At 45.2% G+C, this 18,594-nt stretch overlaps 1 protein-coding gene across 1 annotated transcript in view; it reads left to right on the top strand.

Annotated features, from left to right (window-relative positions):
* SEZ6L (seizure related 6 homolog like) overlaps window positions 1–18,381 on the top strand; it is an 82,972-nt gene extending 64,591 nt beyond the window's left edge. Inside the window, exons 13-17 of the mRNA XM_059895248.1 lie at window positions 9,089–9,283; window positions 12,404–12,436; window positions 14,231–14,345; window positions 15,700–15,802; window positions 18,297–18,381. Of these exons, the coding sequence (XP_059751231.1) occupies window positions 9,089–9,283; window positions 12,404–12,436; window positions 14,231–14,345; window positions 15,700–15,802; window positions 18,297–18,326 (476 nt within the window). The 3' untranslated portion in view covers window positions 18,327–18,381. The remainder of the gene's footprint in view (window positions 1–9,088; window positions 9,284–12,403; window positions 12,437–14,230; window positions 14,346–15,699; window positions 15,803–18,296) is intronic.
* The last annotated feature ends 213 nt before the right edge of the window (window positions 18,382–18,594 follow it).

The raw sequence follows: 18,594 nt of genomic DNA, 5'->3' as shown, positions 1-18,594 counted from the left end.
TCATGGTGTATAGTTTGGGAACAATGGTGTTAGGTCCTGAAAATATGGCAAAAATGCAGCAATATGTAAACAGACACAATCTGCACTGTCAGGGAGCCTGGGGTCTATTGAAGATGGGGGAGGAGAAACAAGTCTATGAAAGAAATAACAATGGATCCGCAGTATCACCTCCTCCAGAAAGACCTCCCTGACTGCCTAGGCTAGGTCTTGTTTCTCTCATCTGCACTCCCATGGCTCCTATAGCTACACAGGACTTGCTGCAGCTTATCGAAATGATCTGTTTATATGTTCAGAGACTCAAACACATACCTTGCTTGCTAGGAATGTATCCAATTGGTTCTTGTATCCCTTGGGCCCAGCAGGCTCAAAAAATAACAGTATTTGTTACTATTACTGTCATCGTCCTTGTTAGCAATACTAATGCAGTCTTTATTGAGTTTCGTGGCTTTGTTGCAGCTTCCCTTCTTTGGTGGCGGCATGGTAGATGGCTGCTGGGGGTCCCATCCAGAAGACATAAACCACAGCATGAAAAGTAATGAGGCTCTGACAAAGATAGCGAGGGTTTTATGGGTGGCTCTCCAGAGAGGCATGTAGGGATTCCCCAGGAGGCCCTGGCCCTTCACAGCCCTGCCCCCAGAACACCACAAATACGAGATGGGGAGATTTCCTGACCTGGATAGAACCCACATGGCCAGACGGTGGCCATAGTAAAAGTTTCCATTGATGAATCATCCCCAGCGGCCTCACCTCGGCCAGCATACCAGGCTCTAGCTGGGTGCCCTTCTTCATTTAAAAATTCCTGTCTCTGAGGAAGCAATAGCTCAGAGCAATTCACGATAGCCCAGGGAATTTGGGCAGGAGAAGGGCCCTTCATTATAGCAGAACCATTAAGTGCACAGGACTTCAAATCCAGCACGTCAGGTTTGCATCTCAGCCCTGCCACTTGCCAGCTGCGTGACTTTGAACAAGCCGAAGCCGGTGTCCTCATCAGAAAGAATGATCATGCCAACCATCAATACAGACGCTCATAACAGTGTGTCTGGTACATAATAAGTGCTCAGTTAACATTGGTTGCTAATTACCACTCAGTTTCACTGCTCCACTACTGTAGAGTATATTACAAATCATTCATAGCAATAACCAAGAAACCTGATTTTGAGCGTTTCGCACAAATGTGCTGTAAAAATGTACATTTTTTCCTATACTTAAAGAGAGGGGGGAAATGGGAGGAAGATAAAAATGAGGGTAGGTTTGTGATTACGTCTATAAGACCATCAGTCCAAGTCACTTGAATTCCTGGGAGAGAACAGGTTGAAATCACACGGATTGTCATCAGGATTGTTTAAACCTTAGACAAGTGATTCTCCACCAGGGGTGAATCTGCTCCCCAGGGGACAATTGTCAAAGGCAATTTCTAGAGACATCTTTGGTTGTCACAACAGGGGAAGAGGAGTGCTACTGGCATCTAGTGGGCAGAGGCCAGGGATGCTGCCGAACATCCTACAGGGCACAGGACAGCCCCACCGCAAAGAATTACCCAGCCCAATATGTCCACAGCATCTAAGTTGAGAAAACCTGCCTTAAACAATCTTATCTCAAAGTGTGGGTACCTCCTCAGTGTAGGAATGTCATTGCCCAGCCACATCTCAGCTTAAGGATGGGGTCTTGGTCCAGTCTGTATACGTAGCAGGCAGGAAAAAGTGAAGTTCAGAGACATGAATTGATTCACCCGAGGTAACACAGCGGATCCCAGCCTTCAGTTTCAAATTCAAGTCACTTCCCTCATCACTTTCCTGCCATCTTCTGGGAGCTAAAGATAAATACAGATGCCTTCAAAGACAGCTGGTTTCTGCCAGAGGTGGAATTCCATGTGGAATTCTTCTCAGACTCTTACTGATGGTTGGGTCAAAATTGAATTGGATCGACTTTGGAGGCAAAGACTCAAATCATAACTCAGCCACTTCCTTCTTGTGGGACCTTTCACAAGAGACCTTCCCCTGAGCCTCAGTTTCCTCATCTGTAAAATGGCTGTATGGTGCGGTGATTAACAGTGGACTTGGACCACTTGGATTTGAATCCTATCTCTCCCACTAACTAGCTTGACAGGTTACCCAGCGAGATACCCAACAGTTCTGTGCTTCATTTGCACCGATATAAAATGGGGAGAGTCATAACAATGTCTGTGCCTTGGGGTTGTTGTAATAAATAACTGAGTTTATAGATAAAAGAACTCCAAATAGTGCCTGGCTCATAGGATGCTCTCAGTAAATTTTGGCTATTCTGGTCAGTACTGTTACCATCTTTAAAGATTTAGGGGAGGATTAGAAATAATATTTGCAAATCATCTGGTACAGAATGGGTATTTGAATATTTTGGAAATCAATGGATTAAATTATTAATTTCTTAACCATGTCAAGACACCAGAGCTGCAGTTCTGAGCCCTAAACCCTTCAGCCCTAAAGTTCTGGCTGGACTTTAAGAGTCTATTTCTGTTTTGTAAATCAGTTCATTTGTATCATTTTTTTAGATTCCACATATAAGTGATATCATATGGTATTTTTCTCTAACTGACTTCACTTTGTATGGTCATCTCTAGGTCCATCCATGTTGCTGCAAATAGCATTATTTCATTCTTTTTTATGGCTGAGTAATATTCCATGGGGTGTGTGTGTGTCTGTGTGTGTGTGTGTGTGTATTCCACATCTTCTTTATCCATTCATCTGTTGATGGACATTTAGGTTGCTTCCATGTCTTGGCTATTGTAAATGGTGCTGCATGTATCTTTTTGAATTAGAATTTTTTCCGGGTATATGCTCAGGGAGTGGGATTGCTGGATCATATGGTAACTCTATTTTTAGTTTTTTAAGGAACCTCCATACTGTTTTCCATAGTGGCTGCACCAATTTACATTCCCACCAACAGTGTAGGAGGGTTCCCTTTTCTCCACACTCTCCAGCATTTGTTATTCGTAGACTTTTTGATGATGGCCATTCTGACCGGTGTGAGGTGGTACCCCATTATAGTTTTGATTTGCATTTCTCTAATAATTAGCGACGTGGAGCATCTTTTCATGTGCCTCTTGGCCATCAGTATGCCTTCTTTGCTGGCTGGACTTTAGAATCACCTGGGGAGCTTTAATAAGAATATTTGGGGGGACTGATTAAAATTCCTTAGGGGGCAGAGCCAGCTCACTGAATGACCTAGGGTGATTCTACTATGAAGCCAGGTAAGAACAGCTGATGATGCCTCCCCCTCATCTTCCTGGACCTGCTGTCAGTCTCTTCCTTTACCTCCAGGTCTAAGAATTTGTCCTTTGTCACCTTCTATCTCTGCAGGGCCAGGACAGTGCCTGGTACAGGAAATATTGTGGAATACATGAACATTAAGTTACATGAAGGCAGGGGCCATGTCTGTCTTGCTCATTGTTGTATGTCCAGGGCCTGGCACATAGAAGGTGCTCAAGAAATATTTGTTATACTCATTAATCTGTTCATTTATGAAAGAAAATTCCAGGGAGAGTTTGTAGGGAAATCCTTCTGCATGGCCACTGCCACCTGCTGGCCACTCTGCTACACTGCAGGTAATACACTTTTTTTTTTTTTGGTCTTAAGGATTTATCTTCTCTTAAGGATCACTTACTGGGAAGCTGGATTCCCAGGAGGGTGGGAAGCCAAGGAATCAGATCAGCACTTACCTGGGGTCTGAGTCTTCACTCTCTCCCAGTAGAGCACTGGATTTCCAGGTTTCCTCTGAAAGCCTTCCCTGACCTTCCCACCTCTGACTGACTCAGTGAGGTTTCTGCTCTGTGTTTCTCCCATCACAGCTGCTATCAAGCACTGGGTTGCAATTACCTGATAACTGTTCCTCTCCCCTACTAGACTGAGTCCTGGGGAAATAGGAACCATGCTTCTTTAGTTCCCTACTCTCTACCAGCTCCTAGCACAAGCCTGGAACATAGGGACAGAGCAAATGTCTGCTGGACTGAAAAAAATTTTTTTTAAAACCCAAAGAGTGAATTCTAGACTCTGGAAGTTCATAAACTGTAAAGTGTAGTGCATTGGTCTGCATTTCCCAAGGAGTATTATATACTCCATTGGCGATACCCGTGTGGCTTTAGACAGTGCCCAGATTAACTTTTCAATGTTAAGAAAATCTTTAAAAATAAAACTGACATTTGAAACCTGTGATTATAAGAATGTTATTATTTGGGGTGAGGCTAAATTATGTAGCACTGTTTAAATGGAAAAATAATAGAAATTTTTAAAAAGATTAAGTAAACAATAGTAAAGTTGGGATGAAAATATGACCAAAATTGTAAAACCCAGAAAAATAACCAGCCTTTACTGGGTGCTACTATATGTTGCTCACCCTCACTTGCATGAGCACATTTCATCATCATAGCAACCCTATGAGCTATCCCATTTCACAGATGAGGAAGTTGAGGCTCACAGAGGTCAAATATCTTACCCACAGGTGCATAACTAGGATCTGAATCCCGGGCCATTAGGCACTTGAGCCCAAGAATTTCTATTCTGTAATCTTCTTTCAGTTGAATTGATGTAAGGTCTATCAAGAAACATTTATTGGGCACCTACTGTGTGCCAGACTGCTGAAGATACAGCAGTGAGTAAAAGCCAACCCCAGCTCTACAGACCCCAGCCAGGTTGAAGAGCAAACTTTCAGAGGAATCATTAGGACATGGGTTCAGGGTTTGGGTCATGATGTTATTACCTGTGTATATTATAAAAGTAAGGCGTGCCCAACCTGTTTTTAAAACGATACATCCATATGCTATATAGGACTATAAAATGTAAAAGGAAAATTTTCTCTTCCTACAGCTCATACCCCAGGCACACTCTGCAAGGTTAATGATACCTTACCAGTCCTTCTAGCTGTCTTCCATGGACGCGTAACACAATGCTGTCTTTAAGGGTTCCCGTGATTGATTGAAGGAAGGCATTGTGGTTTGACCGGGGGCCCAGACATGGTAACATTGGCTGTTCTCAAGTGCCCGTGGGTGAACTTCAACCATAGAGATGACCTTGGTTTAGTGGAGGGATTAGCTTTGGTCAGGCATCGGCAGAACCACCTGGTGCCTCATTTCTGGGATTCTGAACTGAAGGGAATGCTAGTCAACATCTCTGCCTCTCTCTCTCAGCTGCTCTAACAGCCCCGCCCCCGCTGACTTAGGGGGTCTCCTCCAGGTGCCCCTTACTCTTTTGAGCTTCTCTCTCTGACAGCAACTGCCATCTCTTTTTGTTTAATTGTCCATTTACATTTGTTTGCCCCCTTAAAGCATTGAGACCACAGTCTCTGGAGGGCAGGAATGGTGTCTGATTCGCCTTCTGGCCCCACTGCTGAGTGCGTTGCCTGGCATGCAGTAAACACTTGCTAAATGTTTTCTGAATAAAAGCACGAGCGCCTCACAAGGTGCATCTGCATTGTTGTGCAAGATGCACCCCTAGCCGCCCAGCGACCCAGCAAGTCCCTTTCTACAGGCTGGCTTCCTGGATTGCAGGTATGGGAGGAAAAGAGTTCTTCACCCCTGATGAAGGCTGCTATTGAATTACAAAGAAAAAAATCTTTCAACCTCAAGAGGTTGGAACCCTAGGAACCTTAGGAACCTTCTAAGCCAGGTCCCTATCGACCCACCCATTCAAAGAGATCAAAGCCCCAATTCCTCATTAGTGGTGATTACTGTCACTGAAACATAGTCATTCATTCATTTGTTCCTTGGAAAGGTGATACATTAAAATGCCTTACTAAATGTCAGGCAGGTACCATGTGTAGAACAATAGGGAGCGGTAAGGATTGTGGCTAACTGGGGAACATATTTCTTATCTAAGGGGGACAGCTTCTACTCAACGCCATGTGAGTTGAGTGCTTGGGCTCCAGGTCACAATCATTGCCATGTAGTTATGTGAACCCAGTATTGTCTTATCTTCCAATGTTTTAGAAGAAGCCAGAAGTTTAGATTATTACATGAAATACCCTGACTTGCACAAGCTAAGTAGAGCCCATGTGTAGGTCAAATTCACAGAGAAATAGGGTCTAGTTGGGACTTCTGTTATACTATGTGCCATCCACAATTTCCATGGGGCAAGGGGTTATATCTGTTTTATTCACTTCTGTGTCCTCAGTGCTACTTATGTGTTGGCACATAATAGGTGTTCAATAAACATTCATTGACCCAATGAATGAATGAATGCTTCCTGTGATCCAGGCAAGGTGCTAGGCACTGGAATTCCTGGCATGAACATAAGATGAGTTTCCAGCCTGGGAGTGAGTGGGCAAGGTGAGAATCAAACAGTGCCATAAAAGATTCGGAAGCTGTGATGGAGGTCTGTGAAGGTTATAGAACAGCGTTCCAAGGACAGGGGAATTCATGCTGCTGGGCACAGATCTGGCTCCTTGGGGGAATTCTTGAGATCTGCCTTATAAAATAAGATGCTTGAAACAACCCATATATATTATCTTACAGTTTCTATGGGTCTGGAGTCTGGGAACAGCTTAACTGGGTCCTTTGGTTCAGGATCTCTCATAAGAGAGACCTGGGGCTGGAGTCTCATCTGAAGGCTTAATTGGGGGAAGGATCCACTTCCAAGCTTTGGAGCTCCTACTCCAAAGACAGTGGAGAGTCGGCTAGCAAGACAGAACTACAGTCTTATATAACATCCTCACGGAAGTGACAGCCCTTCATCTTTGCTGTATTGATACTTTATTGGTTGGAAGTGAGTCACAGGTCCTGCTACAAAGAGCCGCAAAGAGCGTTAATACCAACAGGTGAAGATTATTAAGGGCTGTCTTAGCCCTTCCACTGCACTCTCCTTTATTTTTTTTATTGGAGTATAATTGCTTTACAATGTTGTGCCAGTTTCTGCTGTACAATGAAGCGAATCAGCTACATGTATACGCATATCCCCTCCCATTTGGACCTCCCTCCCACCCCCCTCCCCATCCCACCCCTCTAGGTCATCACAGAGCACCAAGCTGAGCTCCCTGTGCTATACAGCAGGTTCCCACTAGCTATCTATTTTACACATGGTAGTGTATTTATGTCACTCTCCTTTAGATAGGAAGGGGAAGGGCATCTCAGACAGAGGGAACAGCATAGGCAAAGCACAAAGGGGTGAAACAGAGTAACCCATCTGGCAAAATGTGACTAGTTCGATGTAAAGTGAGGAACCATTTGAGAGGGAGGCAGGAAGCAGATGGACAAAGCCCTAATAGCCCAATCTGGAGACCCTGCCTCTTCTCCAAGCGCAGTGGAATCACCAGGTATGAAATAATAAAAGACCCACCTGCTCCACGTTCTAAACCGAGAGCCTGCAGAGTCAGGATGATGGCAAGCTGGGGGATTACACTAGTAAGTTGTAAAAATAACTCAGATATTACTCCTTCAGGTAAAAGAGACAGCATGTCATCTCTTCCGAGTTTCACTAATCAAGTGAGTATTGGAAGCTGTGGACAGAAGCTTGTTTCTCTGAAACATGTATGGCAGGTGCAGCTGTGATATGTAAAGACTTGGGTCTTTGTACAGCAAAGCAAGATCCAGAAGGAAGAAAATGTTTTAGGATTTGGCGTAGAAAACCCCTTGTTCTCTGTTTGTGGGAATGTAAAATGGTGCTGCCACTGTAGAAAACGGGATGGTGGTTCCTCAGAAAGTTACATGTAGGATTACTGTATGGTCCAGAAATCCCACTTCTGGGTATCTACCCACAGAATTGAAGGCAGGGTCTCAAAGAGGTATTTGCACACCCATGTTCATAGCAGCATTATTCACAATAGCTGAAAGGGGAAGCCATTCAAGTGTCCATTGATGGATGGATGAATAAACAAAATGTTGTCCAGCCATACAATGGAATATGATTCAGCCTTAAAAAGGAAGGAAATTCTGACACAAGCTACAACATGGATGACCCTTGAGGATATTATGCTCAGTGTAGTAAGCCAGTCGCAAAACGACAAATACTGGAGGATTCCACTTATATGTGGTCCCTGGAGTAGTCAAAGTCATAGAGACAGAAAGTAGAATGGTGGTTGCCAGGGGCTGGTTGGGAGGGGAGATGGGGAGTTAGTGTTTAATGGGGACGGAGTTTCCATTTGGGAAGATGAAGAGTTCTGGAGATTGATTGTACAACAATGGGAATGTATTTGACACTACTGAACTGTATACTTAAAATGGTTAAGGTGGTAAATTTTATATTATGGAGATTTTACCCAGTTTAAATTTTTTAATAATAAGAATTTTTAATGTTTCAGGATGTGTAGTCTTGTGTGCACAGCAGTTTTTGCTGGCTTTCCAGTCCATCCAGGTGCTGAAAAGGAACTAGATCACACGCTGGCCCTGGAATGGGTCAAACTGGCAGGTTCAACTCTCCAATAAGTCTTAAGCTAGCAGGCGTCACTTATGATGCTCCTGCTGTATATGTTAGGGTCATTTGTGTTCCTGCTGTATACCAGGCCCTGAGCTTCCAGCATGCCTTAACAGGCTCATCTCCAGTGAGATTAGTGACTCAATTAGGGGTAGGGGGCATCAGGGAAGGCTTCCTGAAGGAGGAGATATGAGGACTGAGTATTGAAAAACAAGACTTATCCAGGCTGTGTGGGCAGGTGAGGTATAAGGTGAGAAGCAGGAGGAATATTTCATAATTTAGCGACACCACCGTCCATTATTTACTGAGTACTTACATTTCAAGGGCATGCTAAGCATTTGCACACATTATCTTGTTTAACCTTCCAAGTCCCTGTGAGATAGGTACTGCTATTATTGCCATTTTACTGATGAGGAAACTGAGGCTCAGAGAGGTTGTCGCCCTTGCTGGAGGTCACACAGCTAGTAAGTAGCAGAACCCAGATTTTTAACCCAGATTCCACAGCTTAGTATATCCTACTGTGCCCATGTGTAACCCATGCCCAGAGGTGGGAGAGGGAAAGGTGAGTTTGAGGAGTGGGCAACAGTTCAGTGCAAGGTGGGGATGCAGAGAAGTGATGCTGGAGAGACTGGCCTCAGATCACACAGGCTCTGAGTAGGAGTCCCCGAAGATTTACACCGTCTCATCAGAGCTCCTTTTGGCTTGCATTTCAGCGGAGGAGTCCCTGGCATGTGACAACCCAGGGTTACCTGAAAATGGGTACCAAATCCTGTACAAACGACTCTACCTGCCAGGAGAGTCCCTCACCTTCATGTGCTATGAGGGCTTCGAGCTCATGGGCGAAGTGACCATTCGATGCATCCTGGGACAGCCATCCCACTGGAATGGGCCCCTGCCCGTCTGTAAAGGTAAAGAAACCACCGCCTCCCCACCCTCGAAGTCCCGGGGAATGAGGGACCCAGAGATGTAAAGACTGACTTCCAGCGATTCTAAACTTGCTCTAAAAAGCCAGGCTACTGTGTTTCACTAAATCTAAGACACCACCGTTATTTTCTGCACTGCTGAGAAAGGACATGGCTGCCAATTAAACTATGACACGGTGCCTTCTCCTTGCTTAGCATTTTTGTTTTTACTTACTAAAAGAGCTTAGGTTTTTATCATAAAGGAGAGGCAGCCTGCTTTTGACTCCTGCTTGGACAGTGTGGCTGAAACGTTTCCCGTCTCCTGCACCCCCTTCTCACAACCACGTGGTTCCCAAGGGTGATGGGTGTTCCCCTGTCCCTCTGGGCGTTCTCCCAGGATGCTCACACCTATTCTCCAGGTACTGATGGTCCTGGGCTGATGATTGCACAAGCACAGGCATCTTGAGCGCCACCTGGTGGCAGCGATTGTAATACCCCAGTGATTGTAAGACACCCCCCGTCTCAAGAGATGGTGAAAAGGGGGGGGGGAGTGTATTTTAGAATCAGTGAACCACTCATCGTTGAAATTAAGTTAGGGCACACCTAGTGAGATTTGGATCCATTTATCCACGTCTTTGAGGTGTGAAATTCATAATCATATCCTAAATATGTTCAACGCTTTAGGCAAGTGGATTTAACCTTTTATGGTGTTAATACCCTTTTGAGAATCAGGCAGAAAACTCTGAATTCTCTCCCCCGGGGGAACCGAAACATGCAGTTTTACATTTCTACTTGGGAACCCGTAACTTCAGCGGATCCCCAAATGCTCGTTCATGAAGTTCAGCATTAAGGCTTAAAAATACTTTCCCGGCCAGAATTTCTACTCCTGGGTATAGGCACAAAGTAATTGAAAACAGGTATTCAAACCAACACTTGTACAAATGATCGTAGCAGCATTATTCACAAAAGATGGAAACAACCCAAATGTCCATCAGCTGGTGAATGGATAAGCAGAATGTGGCATGTTCATATAAGGGAATATTGTTCAGCCGTAAACAGGAATGCTGTAACATGGATGAACCTTGAAAAGGTTATGCTCAGTGAAAGAAGCCAGACACAAAAGGTCGCACATTGTATGATTCAATTCGAATGAAATATCCAGAATAGGTAAATCCATAGAGATGGAACTCAGATTTGAGCTCCCCAGGGGCTGGTGGGGAGGGAAGAGTAACTGCTTAATTGATATTGAATCTCCTTTTGAGATGATGAAAATGTTTTAGAACTAGATAGAGGTGATGCTTGCACTATTGTGAATGTACTAAATGCCCCTGAATTGGACACTGAATTAAAATGGTTAATTTTATGTTATGTGAATTGTACCTATAAAAAAAGATTTTCCCTGAATTGCCTCATGACCATACTCTGAGATAGGTGAGCCGTCATACCCATTTCACAGATGTGGACAGAGAGGCTCACAGAGGTTAAATGACTTACCCCAAACCACACAACTGGTACAAGACAAATCTAGGATTTGAACCCACTTCTGCTAATTATAAATTCCCTGCCTTTGAAACCCCACCAGGTGAGGCAGTCCTGGCCCCTCAGGTACGACAGACCGTCTAGCAGGAAAGACATTGTCTTGGGAGACCATTGCCCTATTCTCTCCTCTCCATTTCCACTCCTGTGACCCACCCTGCCAACCCTGTAATGAAATAATAAATCACTTCCTCTTCCCCAAAAAAGTGGAGTCCATCGTTTGTGGTCTAGAGTTGGAGAAATGACAGAGCACCAGTGTGAGGCCACCCCCTGGGACTCAGGGGCCCTGGGTTCCCAAGGACGCCGCCCTGGCAGGTCCAGGAAAGGGCCCAGGAAGCTGCCTCTTAGCACGTGCCCCCGGGGCCCACTGATCACACTCAGAGGTTCAACATTTCCTTCCATTTCTAAGATTTCATGGAAGCTCGTGCCCTCCCAGACACGCAGTCAAGGTCCCATTCATGTCTTGGGTAGGAAGCATCTGCCTTAATCTTTCCATTTTCCTAATGCCCTGGCTCCAGAGATGTCTGCAGTCAGTTAGTTAGTTAGTTAGCTTTTTTGTCGGCTGGTTTTGTTATCATCACATGATAACGATGAAAGTCAGAGAGTCACTTTGACCAAAGCTCTAACTAGGAAATCTCCGTATTATGTAGGACACGGCTATTGCTGGGCCTTTGGGGGCCAGCTCCTCCCACGACCTTATCATGCAATCTTTCCATCGAAGCCCTTCACTCTGGGGGTTTTTCATCCCTGAACCCCGTCCCTGTGGGTATATTTTTGTGCTCAGCTATCATGATGACTTGGATGCCAAAGCGTGAAGACACCAGCCCCCATCATCCTGAACTTCCAGAGAAGTTGTACCGGGAATCCAGGGAATAAACCAACTCCAGAGAGTTCCAGTCTATGGCAATGAAGGAATGAAAATATGGAATAAAAATCCTATATTCCAAATCAATATGGAATAAAAGTGAAATTAGAAAGGTTCATATAAATGTATATTTCAAAGCAGGAAAACAGTTTCACCTCTGGCTGGGCTCAGGATTTCGGCTTTGGAATTTTGTCTTGCCCCTCACCATTCATCAGCCTTGGTCCGACACAAAAGCACTGAAGAGACCAGGACTATGTAGTTAAGAGCAAAGGCCCAAGAAAGCCAAGCAAGTTTAAATCCTGCCTCCATCACTTAGGAGCTGTGTGGTGTCAGAGAAATCACTTCACTTCTCTGAACCTCTGTTTGCTCATCTGTTAAATGGGGATGAGAATAGTATCTACCTAATGAGATTGTTGTGAGTGTTAAGTGAGCAAATATATATAAAGCTCTTGATGCCCAGTATCTGACATATGGTGAGTATTCAGTAATTATTGTCCTTTTCCTTTCATATCTGTCTCATCTTCTCTCAGGAACTTAGGAAGGGAATGAGTCCAGGCATTTCCACTAATTCCAGTAGCCTAAGATTAAAAAATATAAACAAACAAAACCACAGCACTACAGCAAAGCATGGAATGGACTTTTTGCACCTAATTTGGGGGGGGGGGGCTTCATGCAAACAGAGTGAATTCACTTGACATTGACCAATGCTCCAATTTCTCTTTCAGTTAATCAAGACAGCTTTGAACATGCTTTAGAAGGTGAGTCCTATGAAGAAAAAAATCCCATAAACCAAGCTAATAGCAGAAAGCAAGGGAAGGTCCTTGGAGATCCTTATCCAGGCGCTTAACAGAAAATTAAGCAAAATTTCTGCCTTCACACTGCTGAAGGTAATTTCAAAACAAATGACATTGTAAAGAAAAAAAATCATTGAATTTGCAACTTATAGTCCTAACTATGACCTGAAAGAGATTTGACGCCCGTTCTGTTCATGATGACGAGGTAAAAACATCTGGGAGTTCACGTGCCTGAGAAACACATACCCTCTTGTAAAACTTTTCAGCCATGTGGTGCTATCTGGGGGAGCTAAATCCAGAGATGCCTCACCTTTCATGCTGAGCAAGCTCCTGGTTTCGGGAGGGAAAGGTCTTCCCCAGGGGATGCTCTGTGGTCTGTTTTCCCCTCCGTCTTTTTCTTCCCCAAAATAGCTGTCCCTGGATCCCCCTTGTTTTCTGTTCTTGTTAGAAATTACCAAGTGAGATTTATTAGTGTGGAACAGATGCTAAAAGTGATCCAGGATTTTGTTTTATCTTCCCTTTTCAATGCATCCCACACGTAAAATGTTCTGCATTCTGTATAACCTTCGTTCAGTTTGGTACAAAACCACTCCCTGGGCTGTCGTGTCAGGAAAAAAATAACATATTTTGTTTTGTTAAAAAATATATATATAACCAATTGGATAGTTTTAAAAATTATTTTTGGAGCCACTTATCTTTCTGACAATAAATTGTTCACTCAGAATCTGGGGCAGTGGAAATTACATGTCATTAGTTGCTCTTCCCTGCAACAGATGACATTTTAATCCAAGCAGACAGAGCCGGAGCTCAAATATATGTGTAGGTTGTGGGGAGCATGTATGAGTCACTCCGCTAGAAGAAAAAGGGCATTTATGGTGTTAGGCTCTATTCAGGTCCTTCCTTTGCTGTCTTGCACCGGCCAATGAACCATGAGAACATCTCAAAGGCCTGGGTTGCTCAGAGGGTGTGATGCCATCGTAATGTTCTGGGCTCGCACGTTTATCGTGGGTATTAAGATTGATTTTTCAGACCCAAGGAGTGGTGGTTAACAGATTGCAGATTTGCGTAACGCCGAGCTCTGTTAGACGTGGCTGTGGGGAACGGCAGAGGAAAATGTGTCCAGAAGGGATGTGGAGTCTGCCTTCAAGCCTTGCTCGGAAAACGCCCCCTTCCCCCCCTCCACCTCCACAATAATCGTCATAGTTCTTGTGATTTCTGCTAACCACTGGGAGGTAGCGGGAGGCCCCAGGTGAGGCCGAGAGGGTTGCCTGAGAGTGTGCAGCCGTGGCCTCTGAGGGTGAAAACTGTGTCTTCACTGTTAGGGTGTCACGGGGTGTGCAGTTGGGGTGTCATGAGGTGTGCAGGTACCGAGCACTGACCCAGCTGCCCAGCGCCCTCTGCTGGAGGGTCTGATTGAGCAGGTCTGGGAGGGACCTGCCAGTCTAGACACAACTCTGTCTTCTCCATGGACTGTCAGGCAAATCTGCCTTTCCAGTTAGCACGTTGGGGATTTTCTCCAAGTCTTCCCTGGAATTGGATTTTAACCAGATTTCAACTGATGACCACCCCATCCAAGAATGGGTCTGGGGCTCTGTTGCCAAGAACCAGCACCATTTCCTTTACTCTCTGCCTCTTCTCCCTTCTGGAGATGGTTCTCCAGTGGCTGGCTCTGTGACATTAGGCCTTGGAGTGGGTGCAGGGCTGGGAGGGCGGGTACTGCCCTGGGAGCCAGGTGCCCTCACTGGCTTGTGCGTTTAGTAGCAGAAGCGGCAGCTGAGACGTCTCTGGAAGGGGGAAACATGGCACTGGCTATCTTCATCCCAGTCCTCATCATCTCCTTACTGCTGGGAGGAGCCTACATTTACATCACCAGGTATGGGGCTTCGGGTGGGAGTGGGGCTCTCACCCACTCAGCAACCAGCGTGCTGGGGGCCTGGGCTCGTCACTGGACCCTGAGCCTCAGGGTCTCCACTCTTGGGGACAGTGGCATTTGTGTGATTGAAGGGATGGTGTGATTCAATTCAACTCTGAGAAATATTTAGATCGTGCGCCTGCCAACCCTTCATGGTAGGAGGGCTGAGCATGCAGCAACAAATCAGACAGACACTCTCCTGACCTCACAGAGCTAATGTTTAATGGGAGAGAGAGACATTTCCTATTGCCAGGCACACTGACTCATTCTTTCCTTCATTCAATCATTCATTCCCTCATTTATTCAACATGTATGTATTGACAGTCTAATGTCATTGTCCCAGGTGTCGGGGATCATAGAACGTGCCTTTAATAAGGAAGGAAGATATTCATCTATGGCTAGCATATTCACTAATTTGTTCAATTTCACAATTATTGAGCACTGACTGTGTACCAGGCCATTTTCTGGGCTCTAAGACCACCGTCGTGAACAAAACAAAAAGAAATTGTTGACATGTGGGGCACAGGTTCTGATGGGGGAAGAGAGACAATAAGTAAAGTATAATATAAAAGTAAGTAGTACATTAGAAGGTGAAAAATGCAGGGAGAAAAAGAAAACTTAGAAGAGAGAAAAAGGGAGCTGGGGTGAGGCAGGGGTTGCATTTTAAGTGGGGGAGGGTTAGAGGAGGCCCCAGTGAGAAATCACATTTGAGTAAGAGCTTGAAAGCAACAATGAGTAAACTATGCAAATATCTGGGAGAGGAGGATTCCAGGCAGAGAAGCAGCATGTGCAAAGGCCCTGAGGCAGGCATTTGCCTACTCTAAATGGTCCCTGTGGAGCTCACAGTCTGGAAGGGGGAGAGGAGAAATACACACATTATCACACACTATAATAAACACAATAAAGGAAAGAGACAGGGTGTGGGAACAGAGACCAGATCTAAATAGGTGGTCAGGGAAGGCTGCTCTGAGGCAACACAGTATATGCTTAATAAATGCTCATTATTATTGCGCTTGCTCTTTGCATTAAAGAGGGACTTGTATCATCTTACAGGAGAAAACACATTAAGCTGCAGTAAGGGGAGGTCCGGGGCTTTAAGGATCACTGACTGGGTTAGAAATTGAGAGCGATTATGATTTCAGCTTTCACCCCACTCGGATTCTCACCTACAGGAGGCTGTCTCCACACATCCTCCTTGTTATCCATGGAGGTGCCCATGCTCAGGAAGTGGCACCCACCGTTCCCCTGTGGGACTGTAAGGTGTCTCCTCGTCCAGGAAAAGTAACTTCTCTTCCCTTCACCGTCTCTTCTCCAGATGCCGCTATTACTCCAACCTCCGCCTGCCCCTGATGTACTCCCACCCCTACAGCCAGATCACCGTGGAAACCGAGTTCGACAACCCCATTTATGAGACAGGGGTGAGTGGGTCTCTCTTCTCTCCCTGGTGCCTCCCTCTTTGCTCTGAATCCATCGACATCGAAATGGGAGGTTTAATTTCCTTTTGCTCACGATGCTGCTGGCAGAAAGGCATGGCCAGTGGTCCTCCTGTCTCATCCCCGCCAAGACCCCTATTGAGGTAACTGCTGGAGAACTCAGCTCGTTCTAGGAACTGATGACAAGGCTGTAACTCTGTTTGTTCTTAGCAGAATGGTCACAGAAAGGAGGGGCTGCACCAGAGACCCATGGAGAGACAGCTGAGATGGGTCAGAGCCCAGCGGTGGCCTGGTGGCAGTGGGCAGCATTCCCAACATCTTATTAAACTACATTCCTTATTGAATGGCAGTGTGCACCATCCCCACACATTTGAGCAGCAGCCTTGTGTTGGTACTAGGGACACAGCTGAACCAAATAGACACAGTCCTTCCGTTAATGAGCTTATAATCTCACCAAGGAGACAGATATCAATAATAATAGTAGTAGTAGTAGTAGTAGTAGTAGTAGTGGTAGTAGTAGTAATGGTAATAGTAATATTATGGGCCAGGCACCTTAAATGCATAATCCCCTTGAATCCTTGTAACTCTTTGTGATGGATTCTCTAGTTATTTCTGATTGACTGATGAGGACATTGAGGTTCAGGGAGAGGACGAACGATTTGGTCAAGATTGCACACAGCCAGAACACACAGCCTGCAGCCAGGATGCAAACTCTGTTAGACTTTCTTGCCTCTCCTTGAACCTCAAACAATCAAATATGCCAGTGAATATCTTGATTGCAACAAACCATAATTTTTAAGGGCCATGAAAGAAACTGGACAGGGTGCTATGAGTGTTTGATGGGATGGGAGAAGGCCATCTCATCTCATCTTTGAGAAAGCTGAGTCATATAACGTGGCTGAAGAAGATGCCAGGAAGACAGGAGAGCACATGCAAAGGCCCAGAGGCATGTGTGAAGAACAAGAAGGCTGGTCATGAGTTTGCAAAACCACAACCCTTCAAATTCACTGTGTGATGATGTACAATCATCTCCCAACATTGGGGGCATAAACTTGACTTGTTCCTTGTCCGTGCTAACCTTCCATCACTCCTGTTTACTCTGACCTCCTGTTGGTTATCAATTGATATGTAACAATATTATTGCAAATTTAGGAGCCTAAAGGACACACATTTATTACCCCATAGATTCCGTAGGTCAGGAGTCCAGGCACAGCTTATGTAGGTCCTCTGCTCACAGGCTACAATCAAGGTGTCAGTCAAGGCTGCAGTCTCATCTGCGGCTTGACTGGGGAAGGATCCACTTCCAAGCTCACATGATTGTTGATAGCATCCAGTTTCTTACAGGTTGTTGGACTGAGGGGCTCAGTTTCTTGCATGCTGTCAACGTCAGTTCCTTTCTATGTGTCCCTCTCCATAGAACAACTCACAACATGGCAGCTTGCTTTTTCAGAGTCAGCACGAGAGAGAGAGAGAGAGAGGTCACAATCCTACAAAATATAAACATGGATGTGACATCCTAGCACCTTTGCTGTATTCTGTTGCTTAGAAGCAAATCATAGGTTCTGCATACAGTTAAGGGGACGGGATCATACGAGGAATGTGAATACCAGGAGGCTGGGGATCCTGAGGACCACCTTGGAGCCTGCCCCCCACACTTCCATCTACCGTGAAGCACAGACAGAACTGCTTATCTGTGTTGACCCAGTGGGAACTGTAGACCTCCATTAAAGCATGTGACAGTGACATGGGGCCGAGCCTATGACTTCTTCTATCTCCCTACTCCTCTGCCCTGGGGGCCTGGAGTATATTACACACACTCCATGAGTATTGGAGAAATTGAACTGGTTGCTGCCTACATGTTGTGGTCATTTTAGATATGGCACTGGTAAGGCAAGGTCATATGTTACTTTACATTGTGTATAGCTTGTTTCTGAATCCTCAGAGAAGGTCAAGCTGATGAAAAATAGCACTTTAGAAACTAGACCTTATTAAGACTTATTCGTATATGTATCAGTCACTGAGCACTGTGATAATGCTGAGTAACAATCCCAAAACTCAGTCGCTCAAAGTAACAAGCATTAATTTGCTCATCAGCCCACGGGGCAGTGTTTTCAGCTAGTTTCAGCCGGGTGGTAGTCCTGGTTTGGCAGTGCTCACTCACACATCTGTGGTTGGCTGATGACTCAGCTCTGCTGTCCATGACTCTCCTCTTCTTGCTGGTGCTAAAGGCATGCTCTACTCATGGTGAAGGCAGAAGGGCAGGACACCAGCAGCAGAAACACACAGGCACTTTTCAAGCCCCTCTTATGACCCACTTTCCCATAACCCATTGGTAAAAGCAAGTCAAGGTCAGAGTAAAGAGCACTGCAAAGTCCTGTGCCCAGTATCTTGGCTACAGGGAAGGGTGAAGATCCAGAACGATGCATGAGTCACTCTGCCACACAAGGGGTCAACAGATCTGTGCTTCTCTCTCTCGCAGGAAACCAGAGAGTATGAAGTTTCCATCTAGAGAGAGCTCCACGTGAGAAGGGAACTTACAGATACAAACTCAACTACAACCTCCTCGAGAAATTCATCCAGAGACTATGTGGCATTTGATGGAAAGCCCAGAGTGTCGGCTGTCTTTTCTTTAGACTCTTTACTGAAGACTTAACTGTTTTCTTCACTGTATTTATTATATTTAAAATCGAAATAGGTGTGGTTGGATGTATTGCAGCTGCAGCCAAATTAGTGGTACAGCCTCAATCCTGAAGGCAGGTGGAGGACCTGTAAAATAG

The sequence above is a fragment of the Balaenoptera ricei genome, chromosome 14 (genome assembly GCF_028023285.1).
Source record: "Balaenoptera ricei isolate mBalRic1 chromosome 14, mBalRic1.hap2, whole genome shotgun sequence".
Classification (NCBI taxonomy): Eukaryota; Metazoa; Chordata; class Mammalia; order Artiodactyla; family Balaenopteridae; genus Balaenoptera; species Balaenoptera ricei.
Note: the sequence above shows the minus strand (reverse complement) of the source record. Positions and strands in the feature narration are given on the sequence as shown.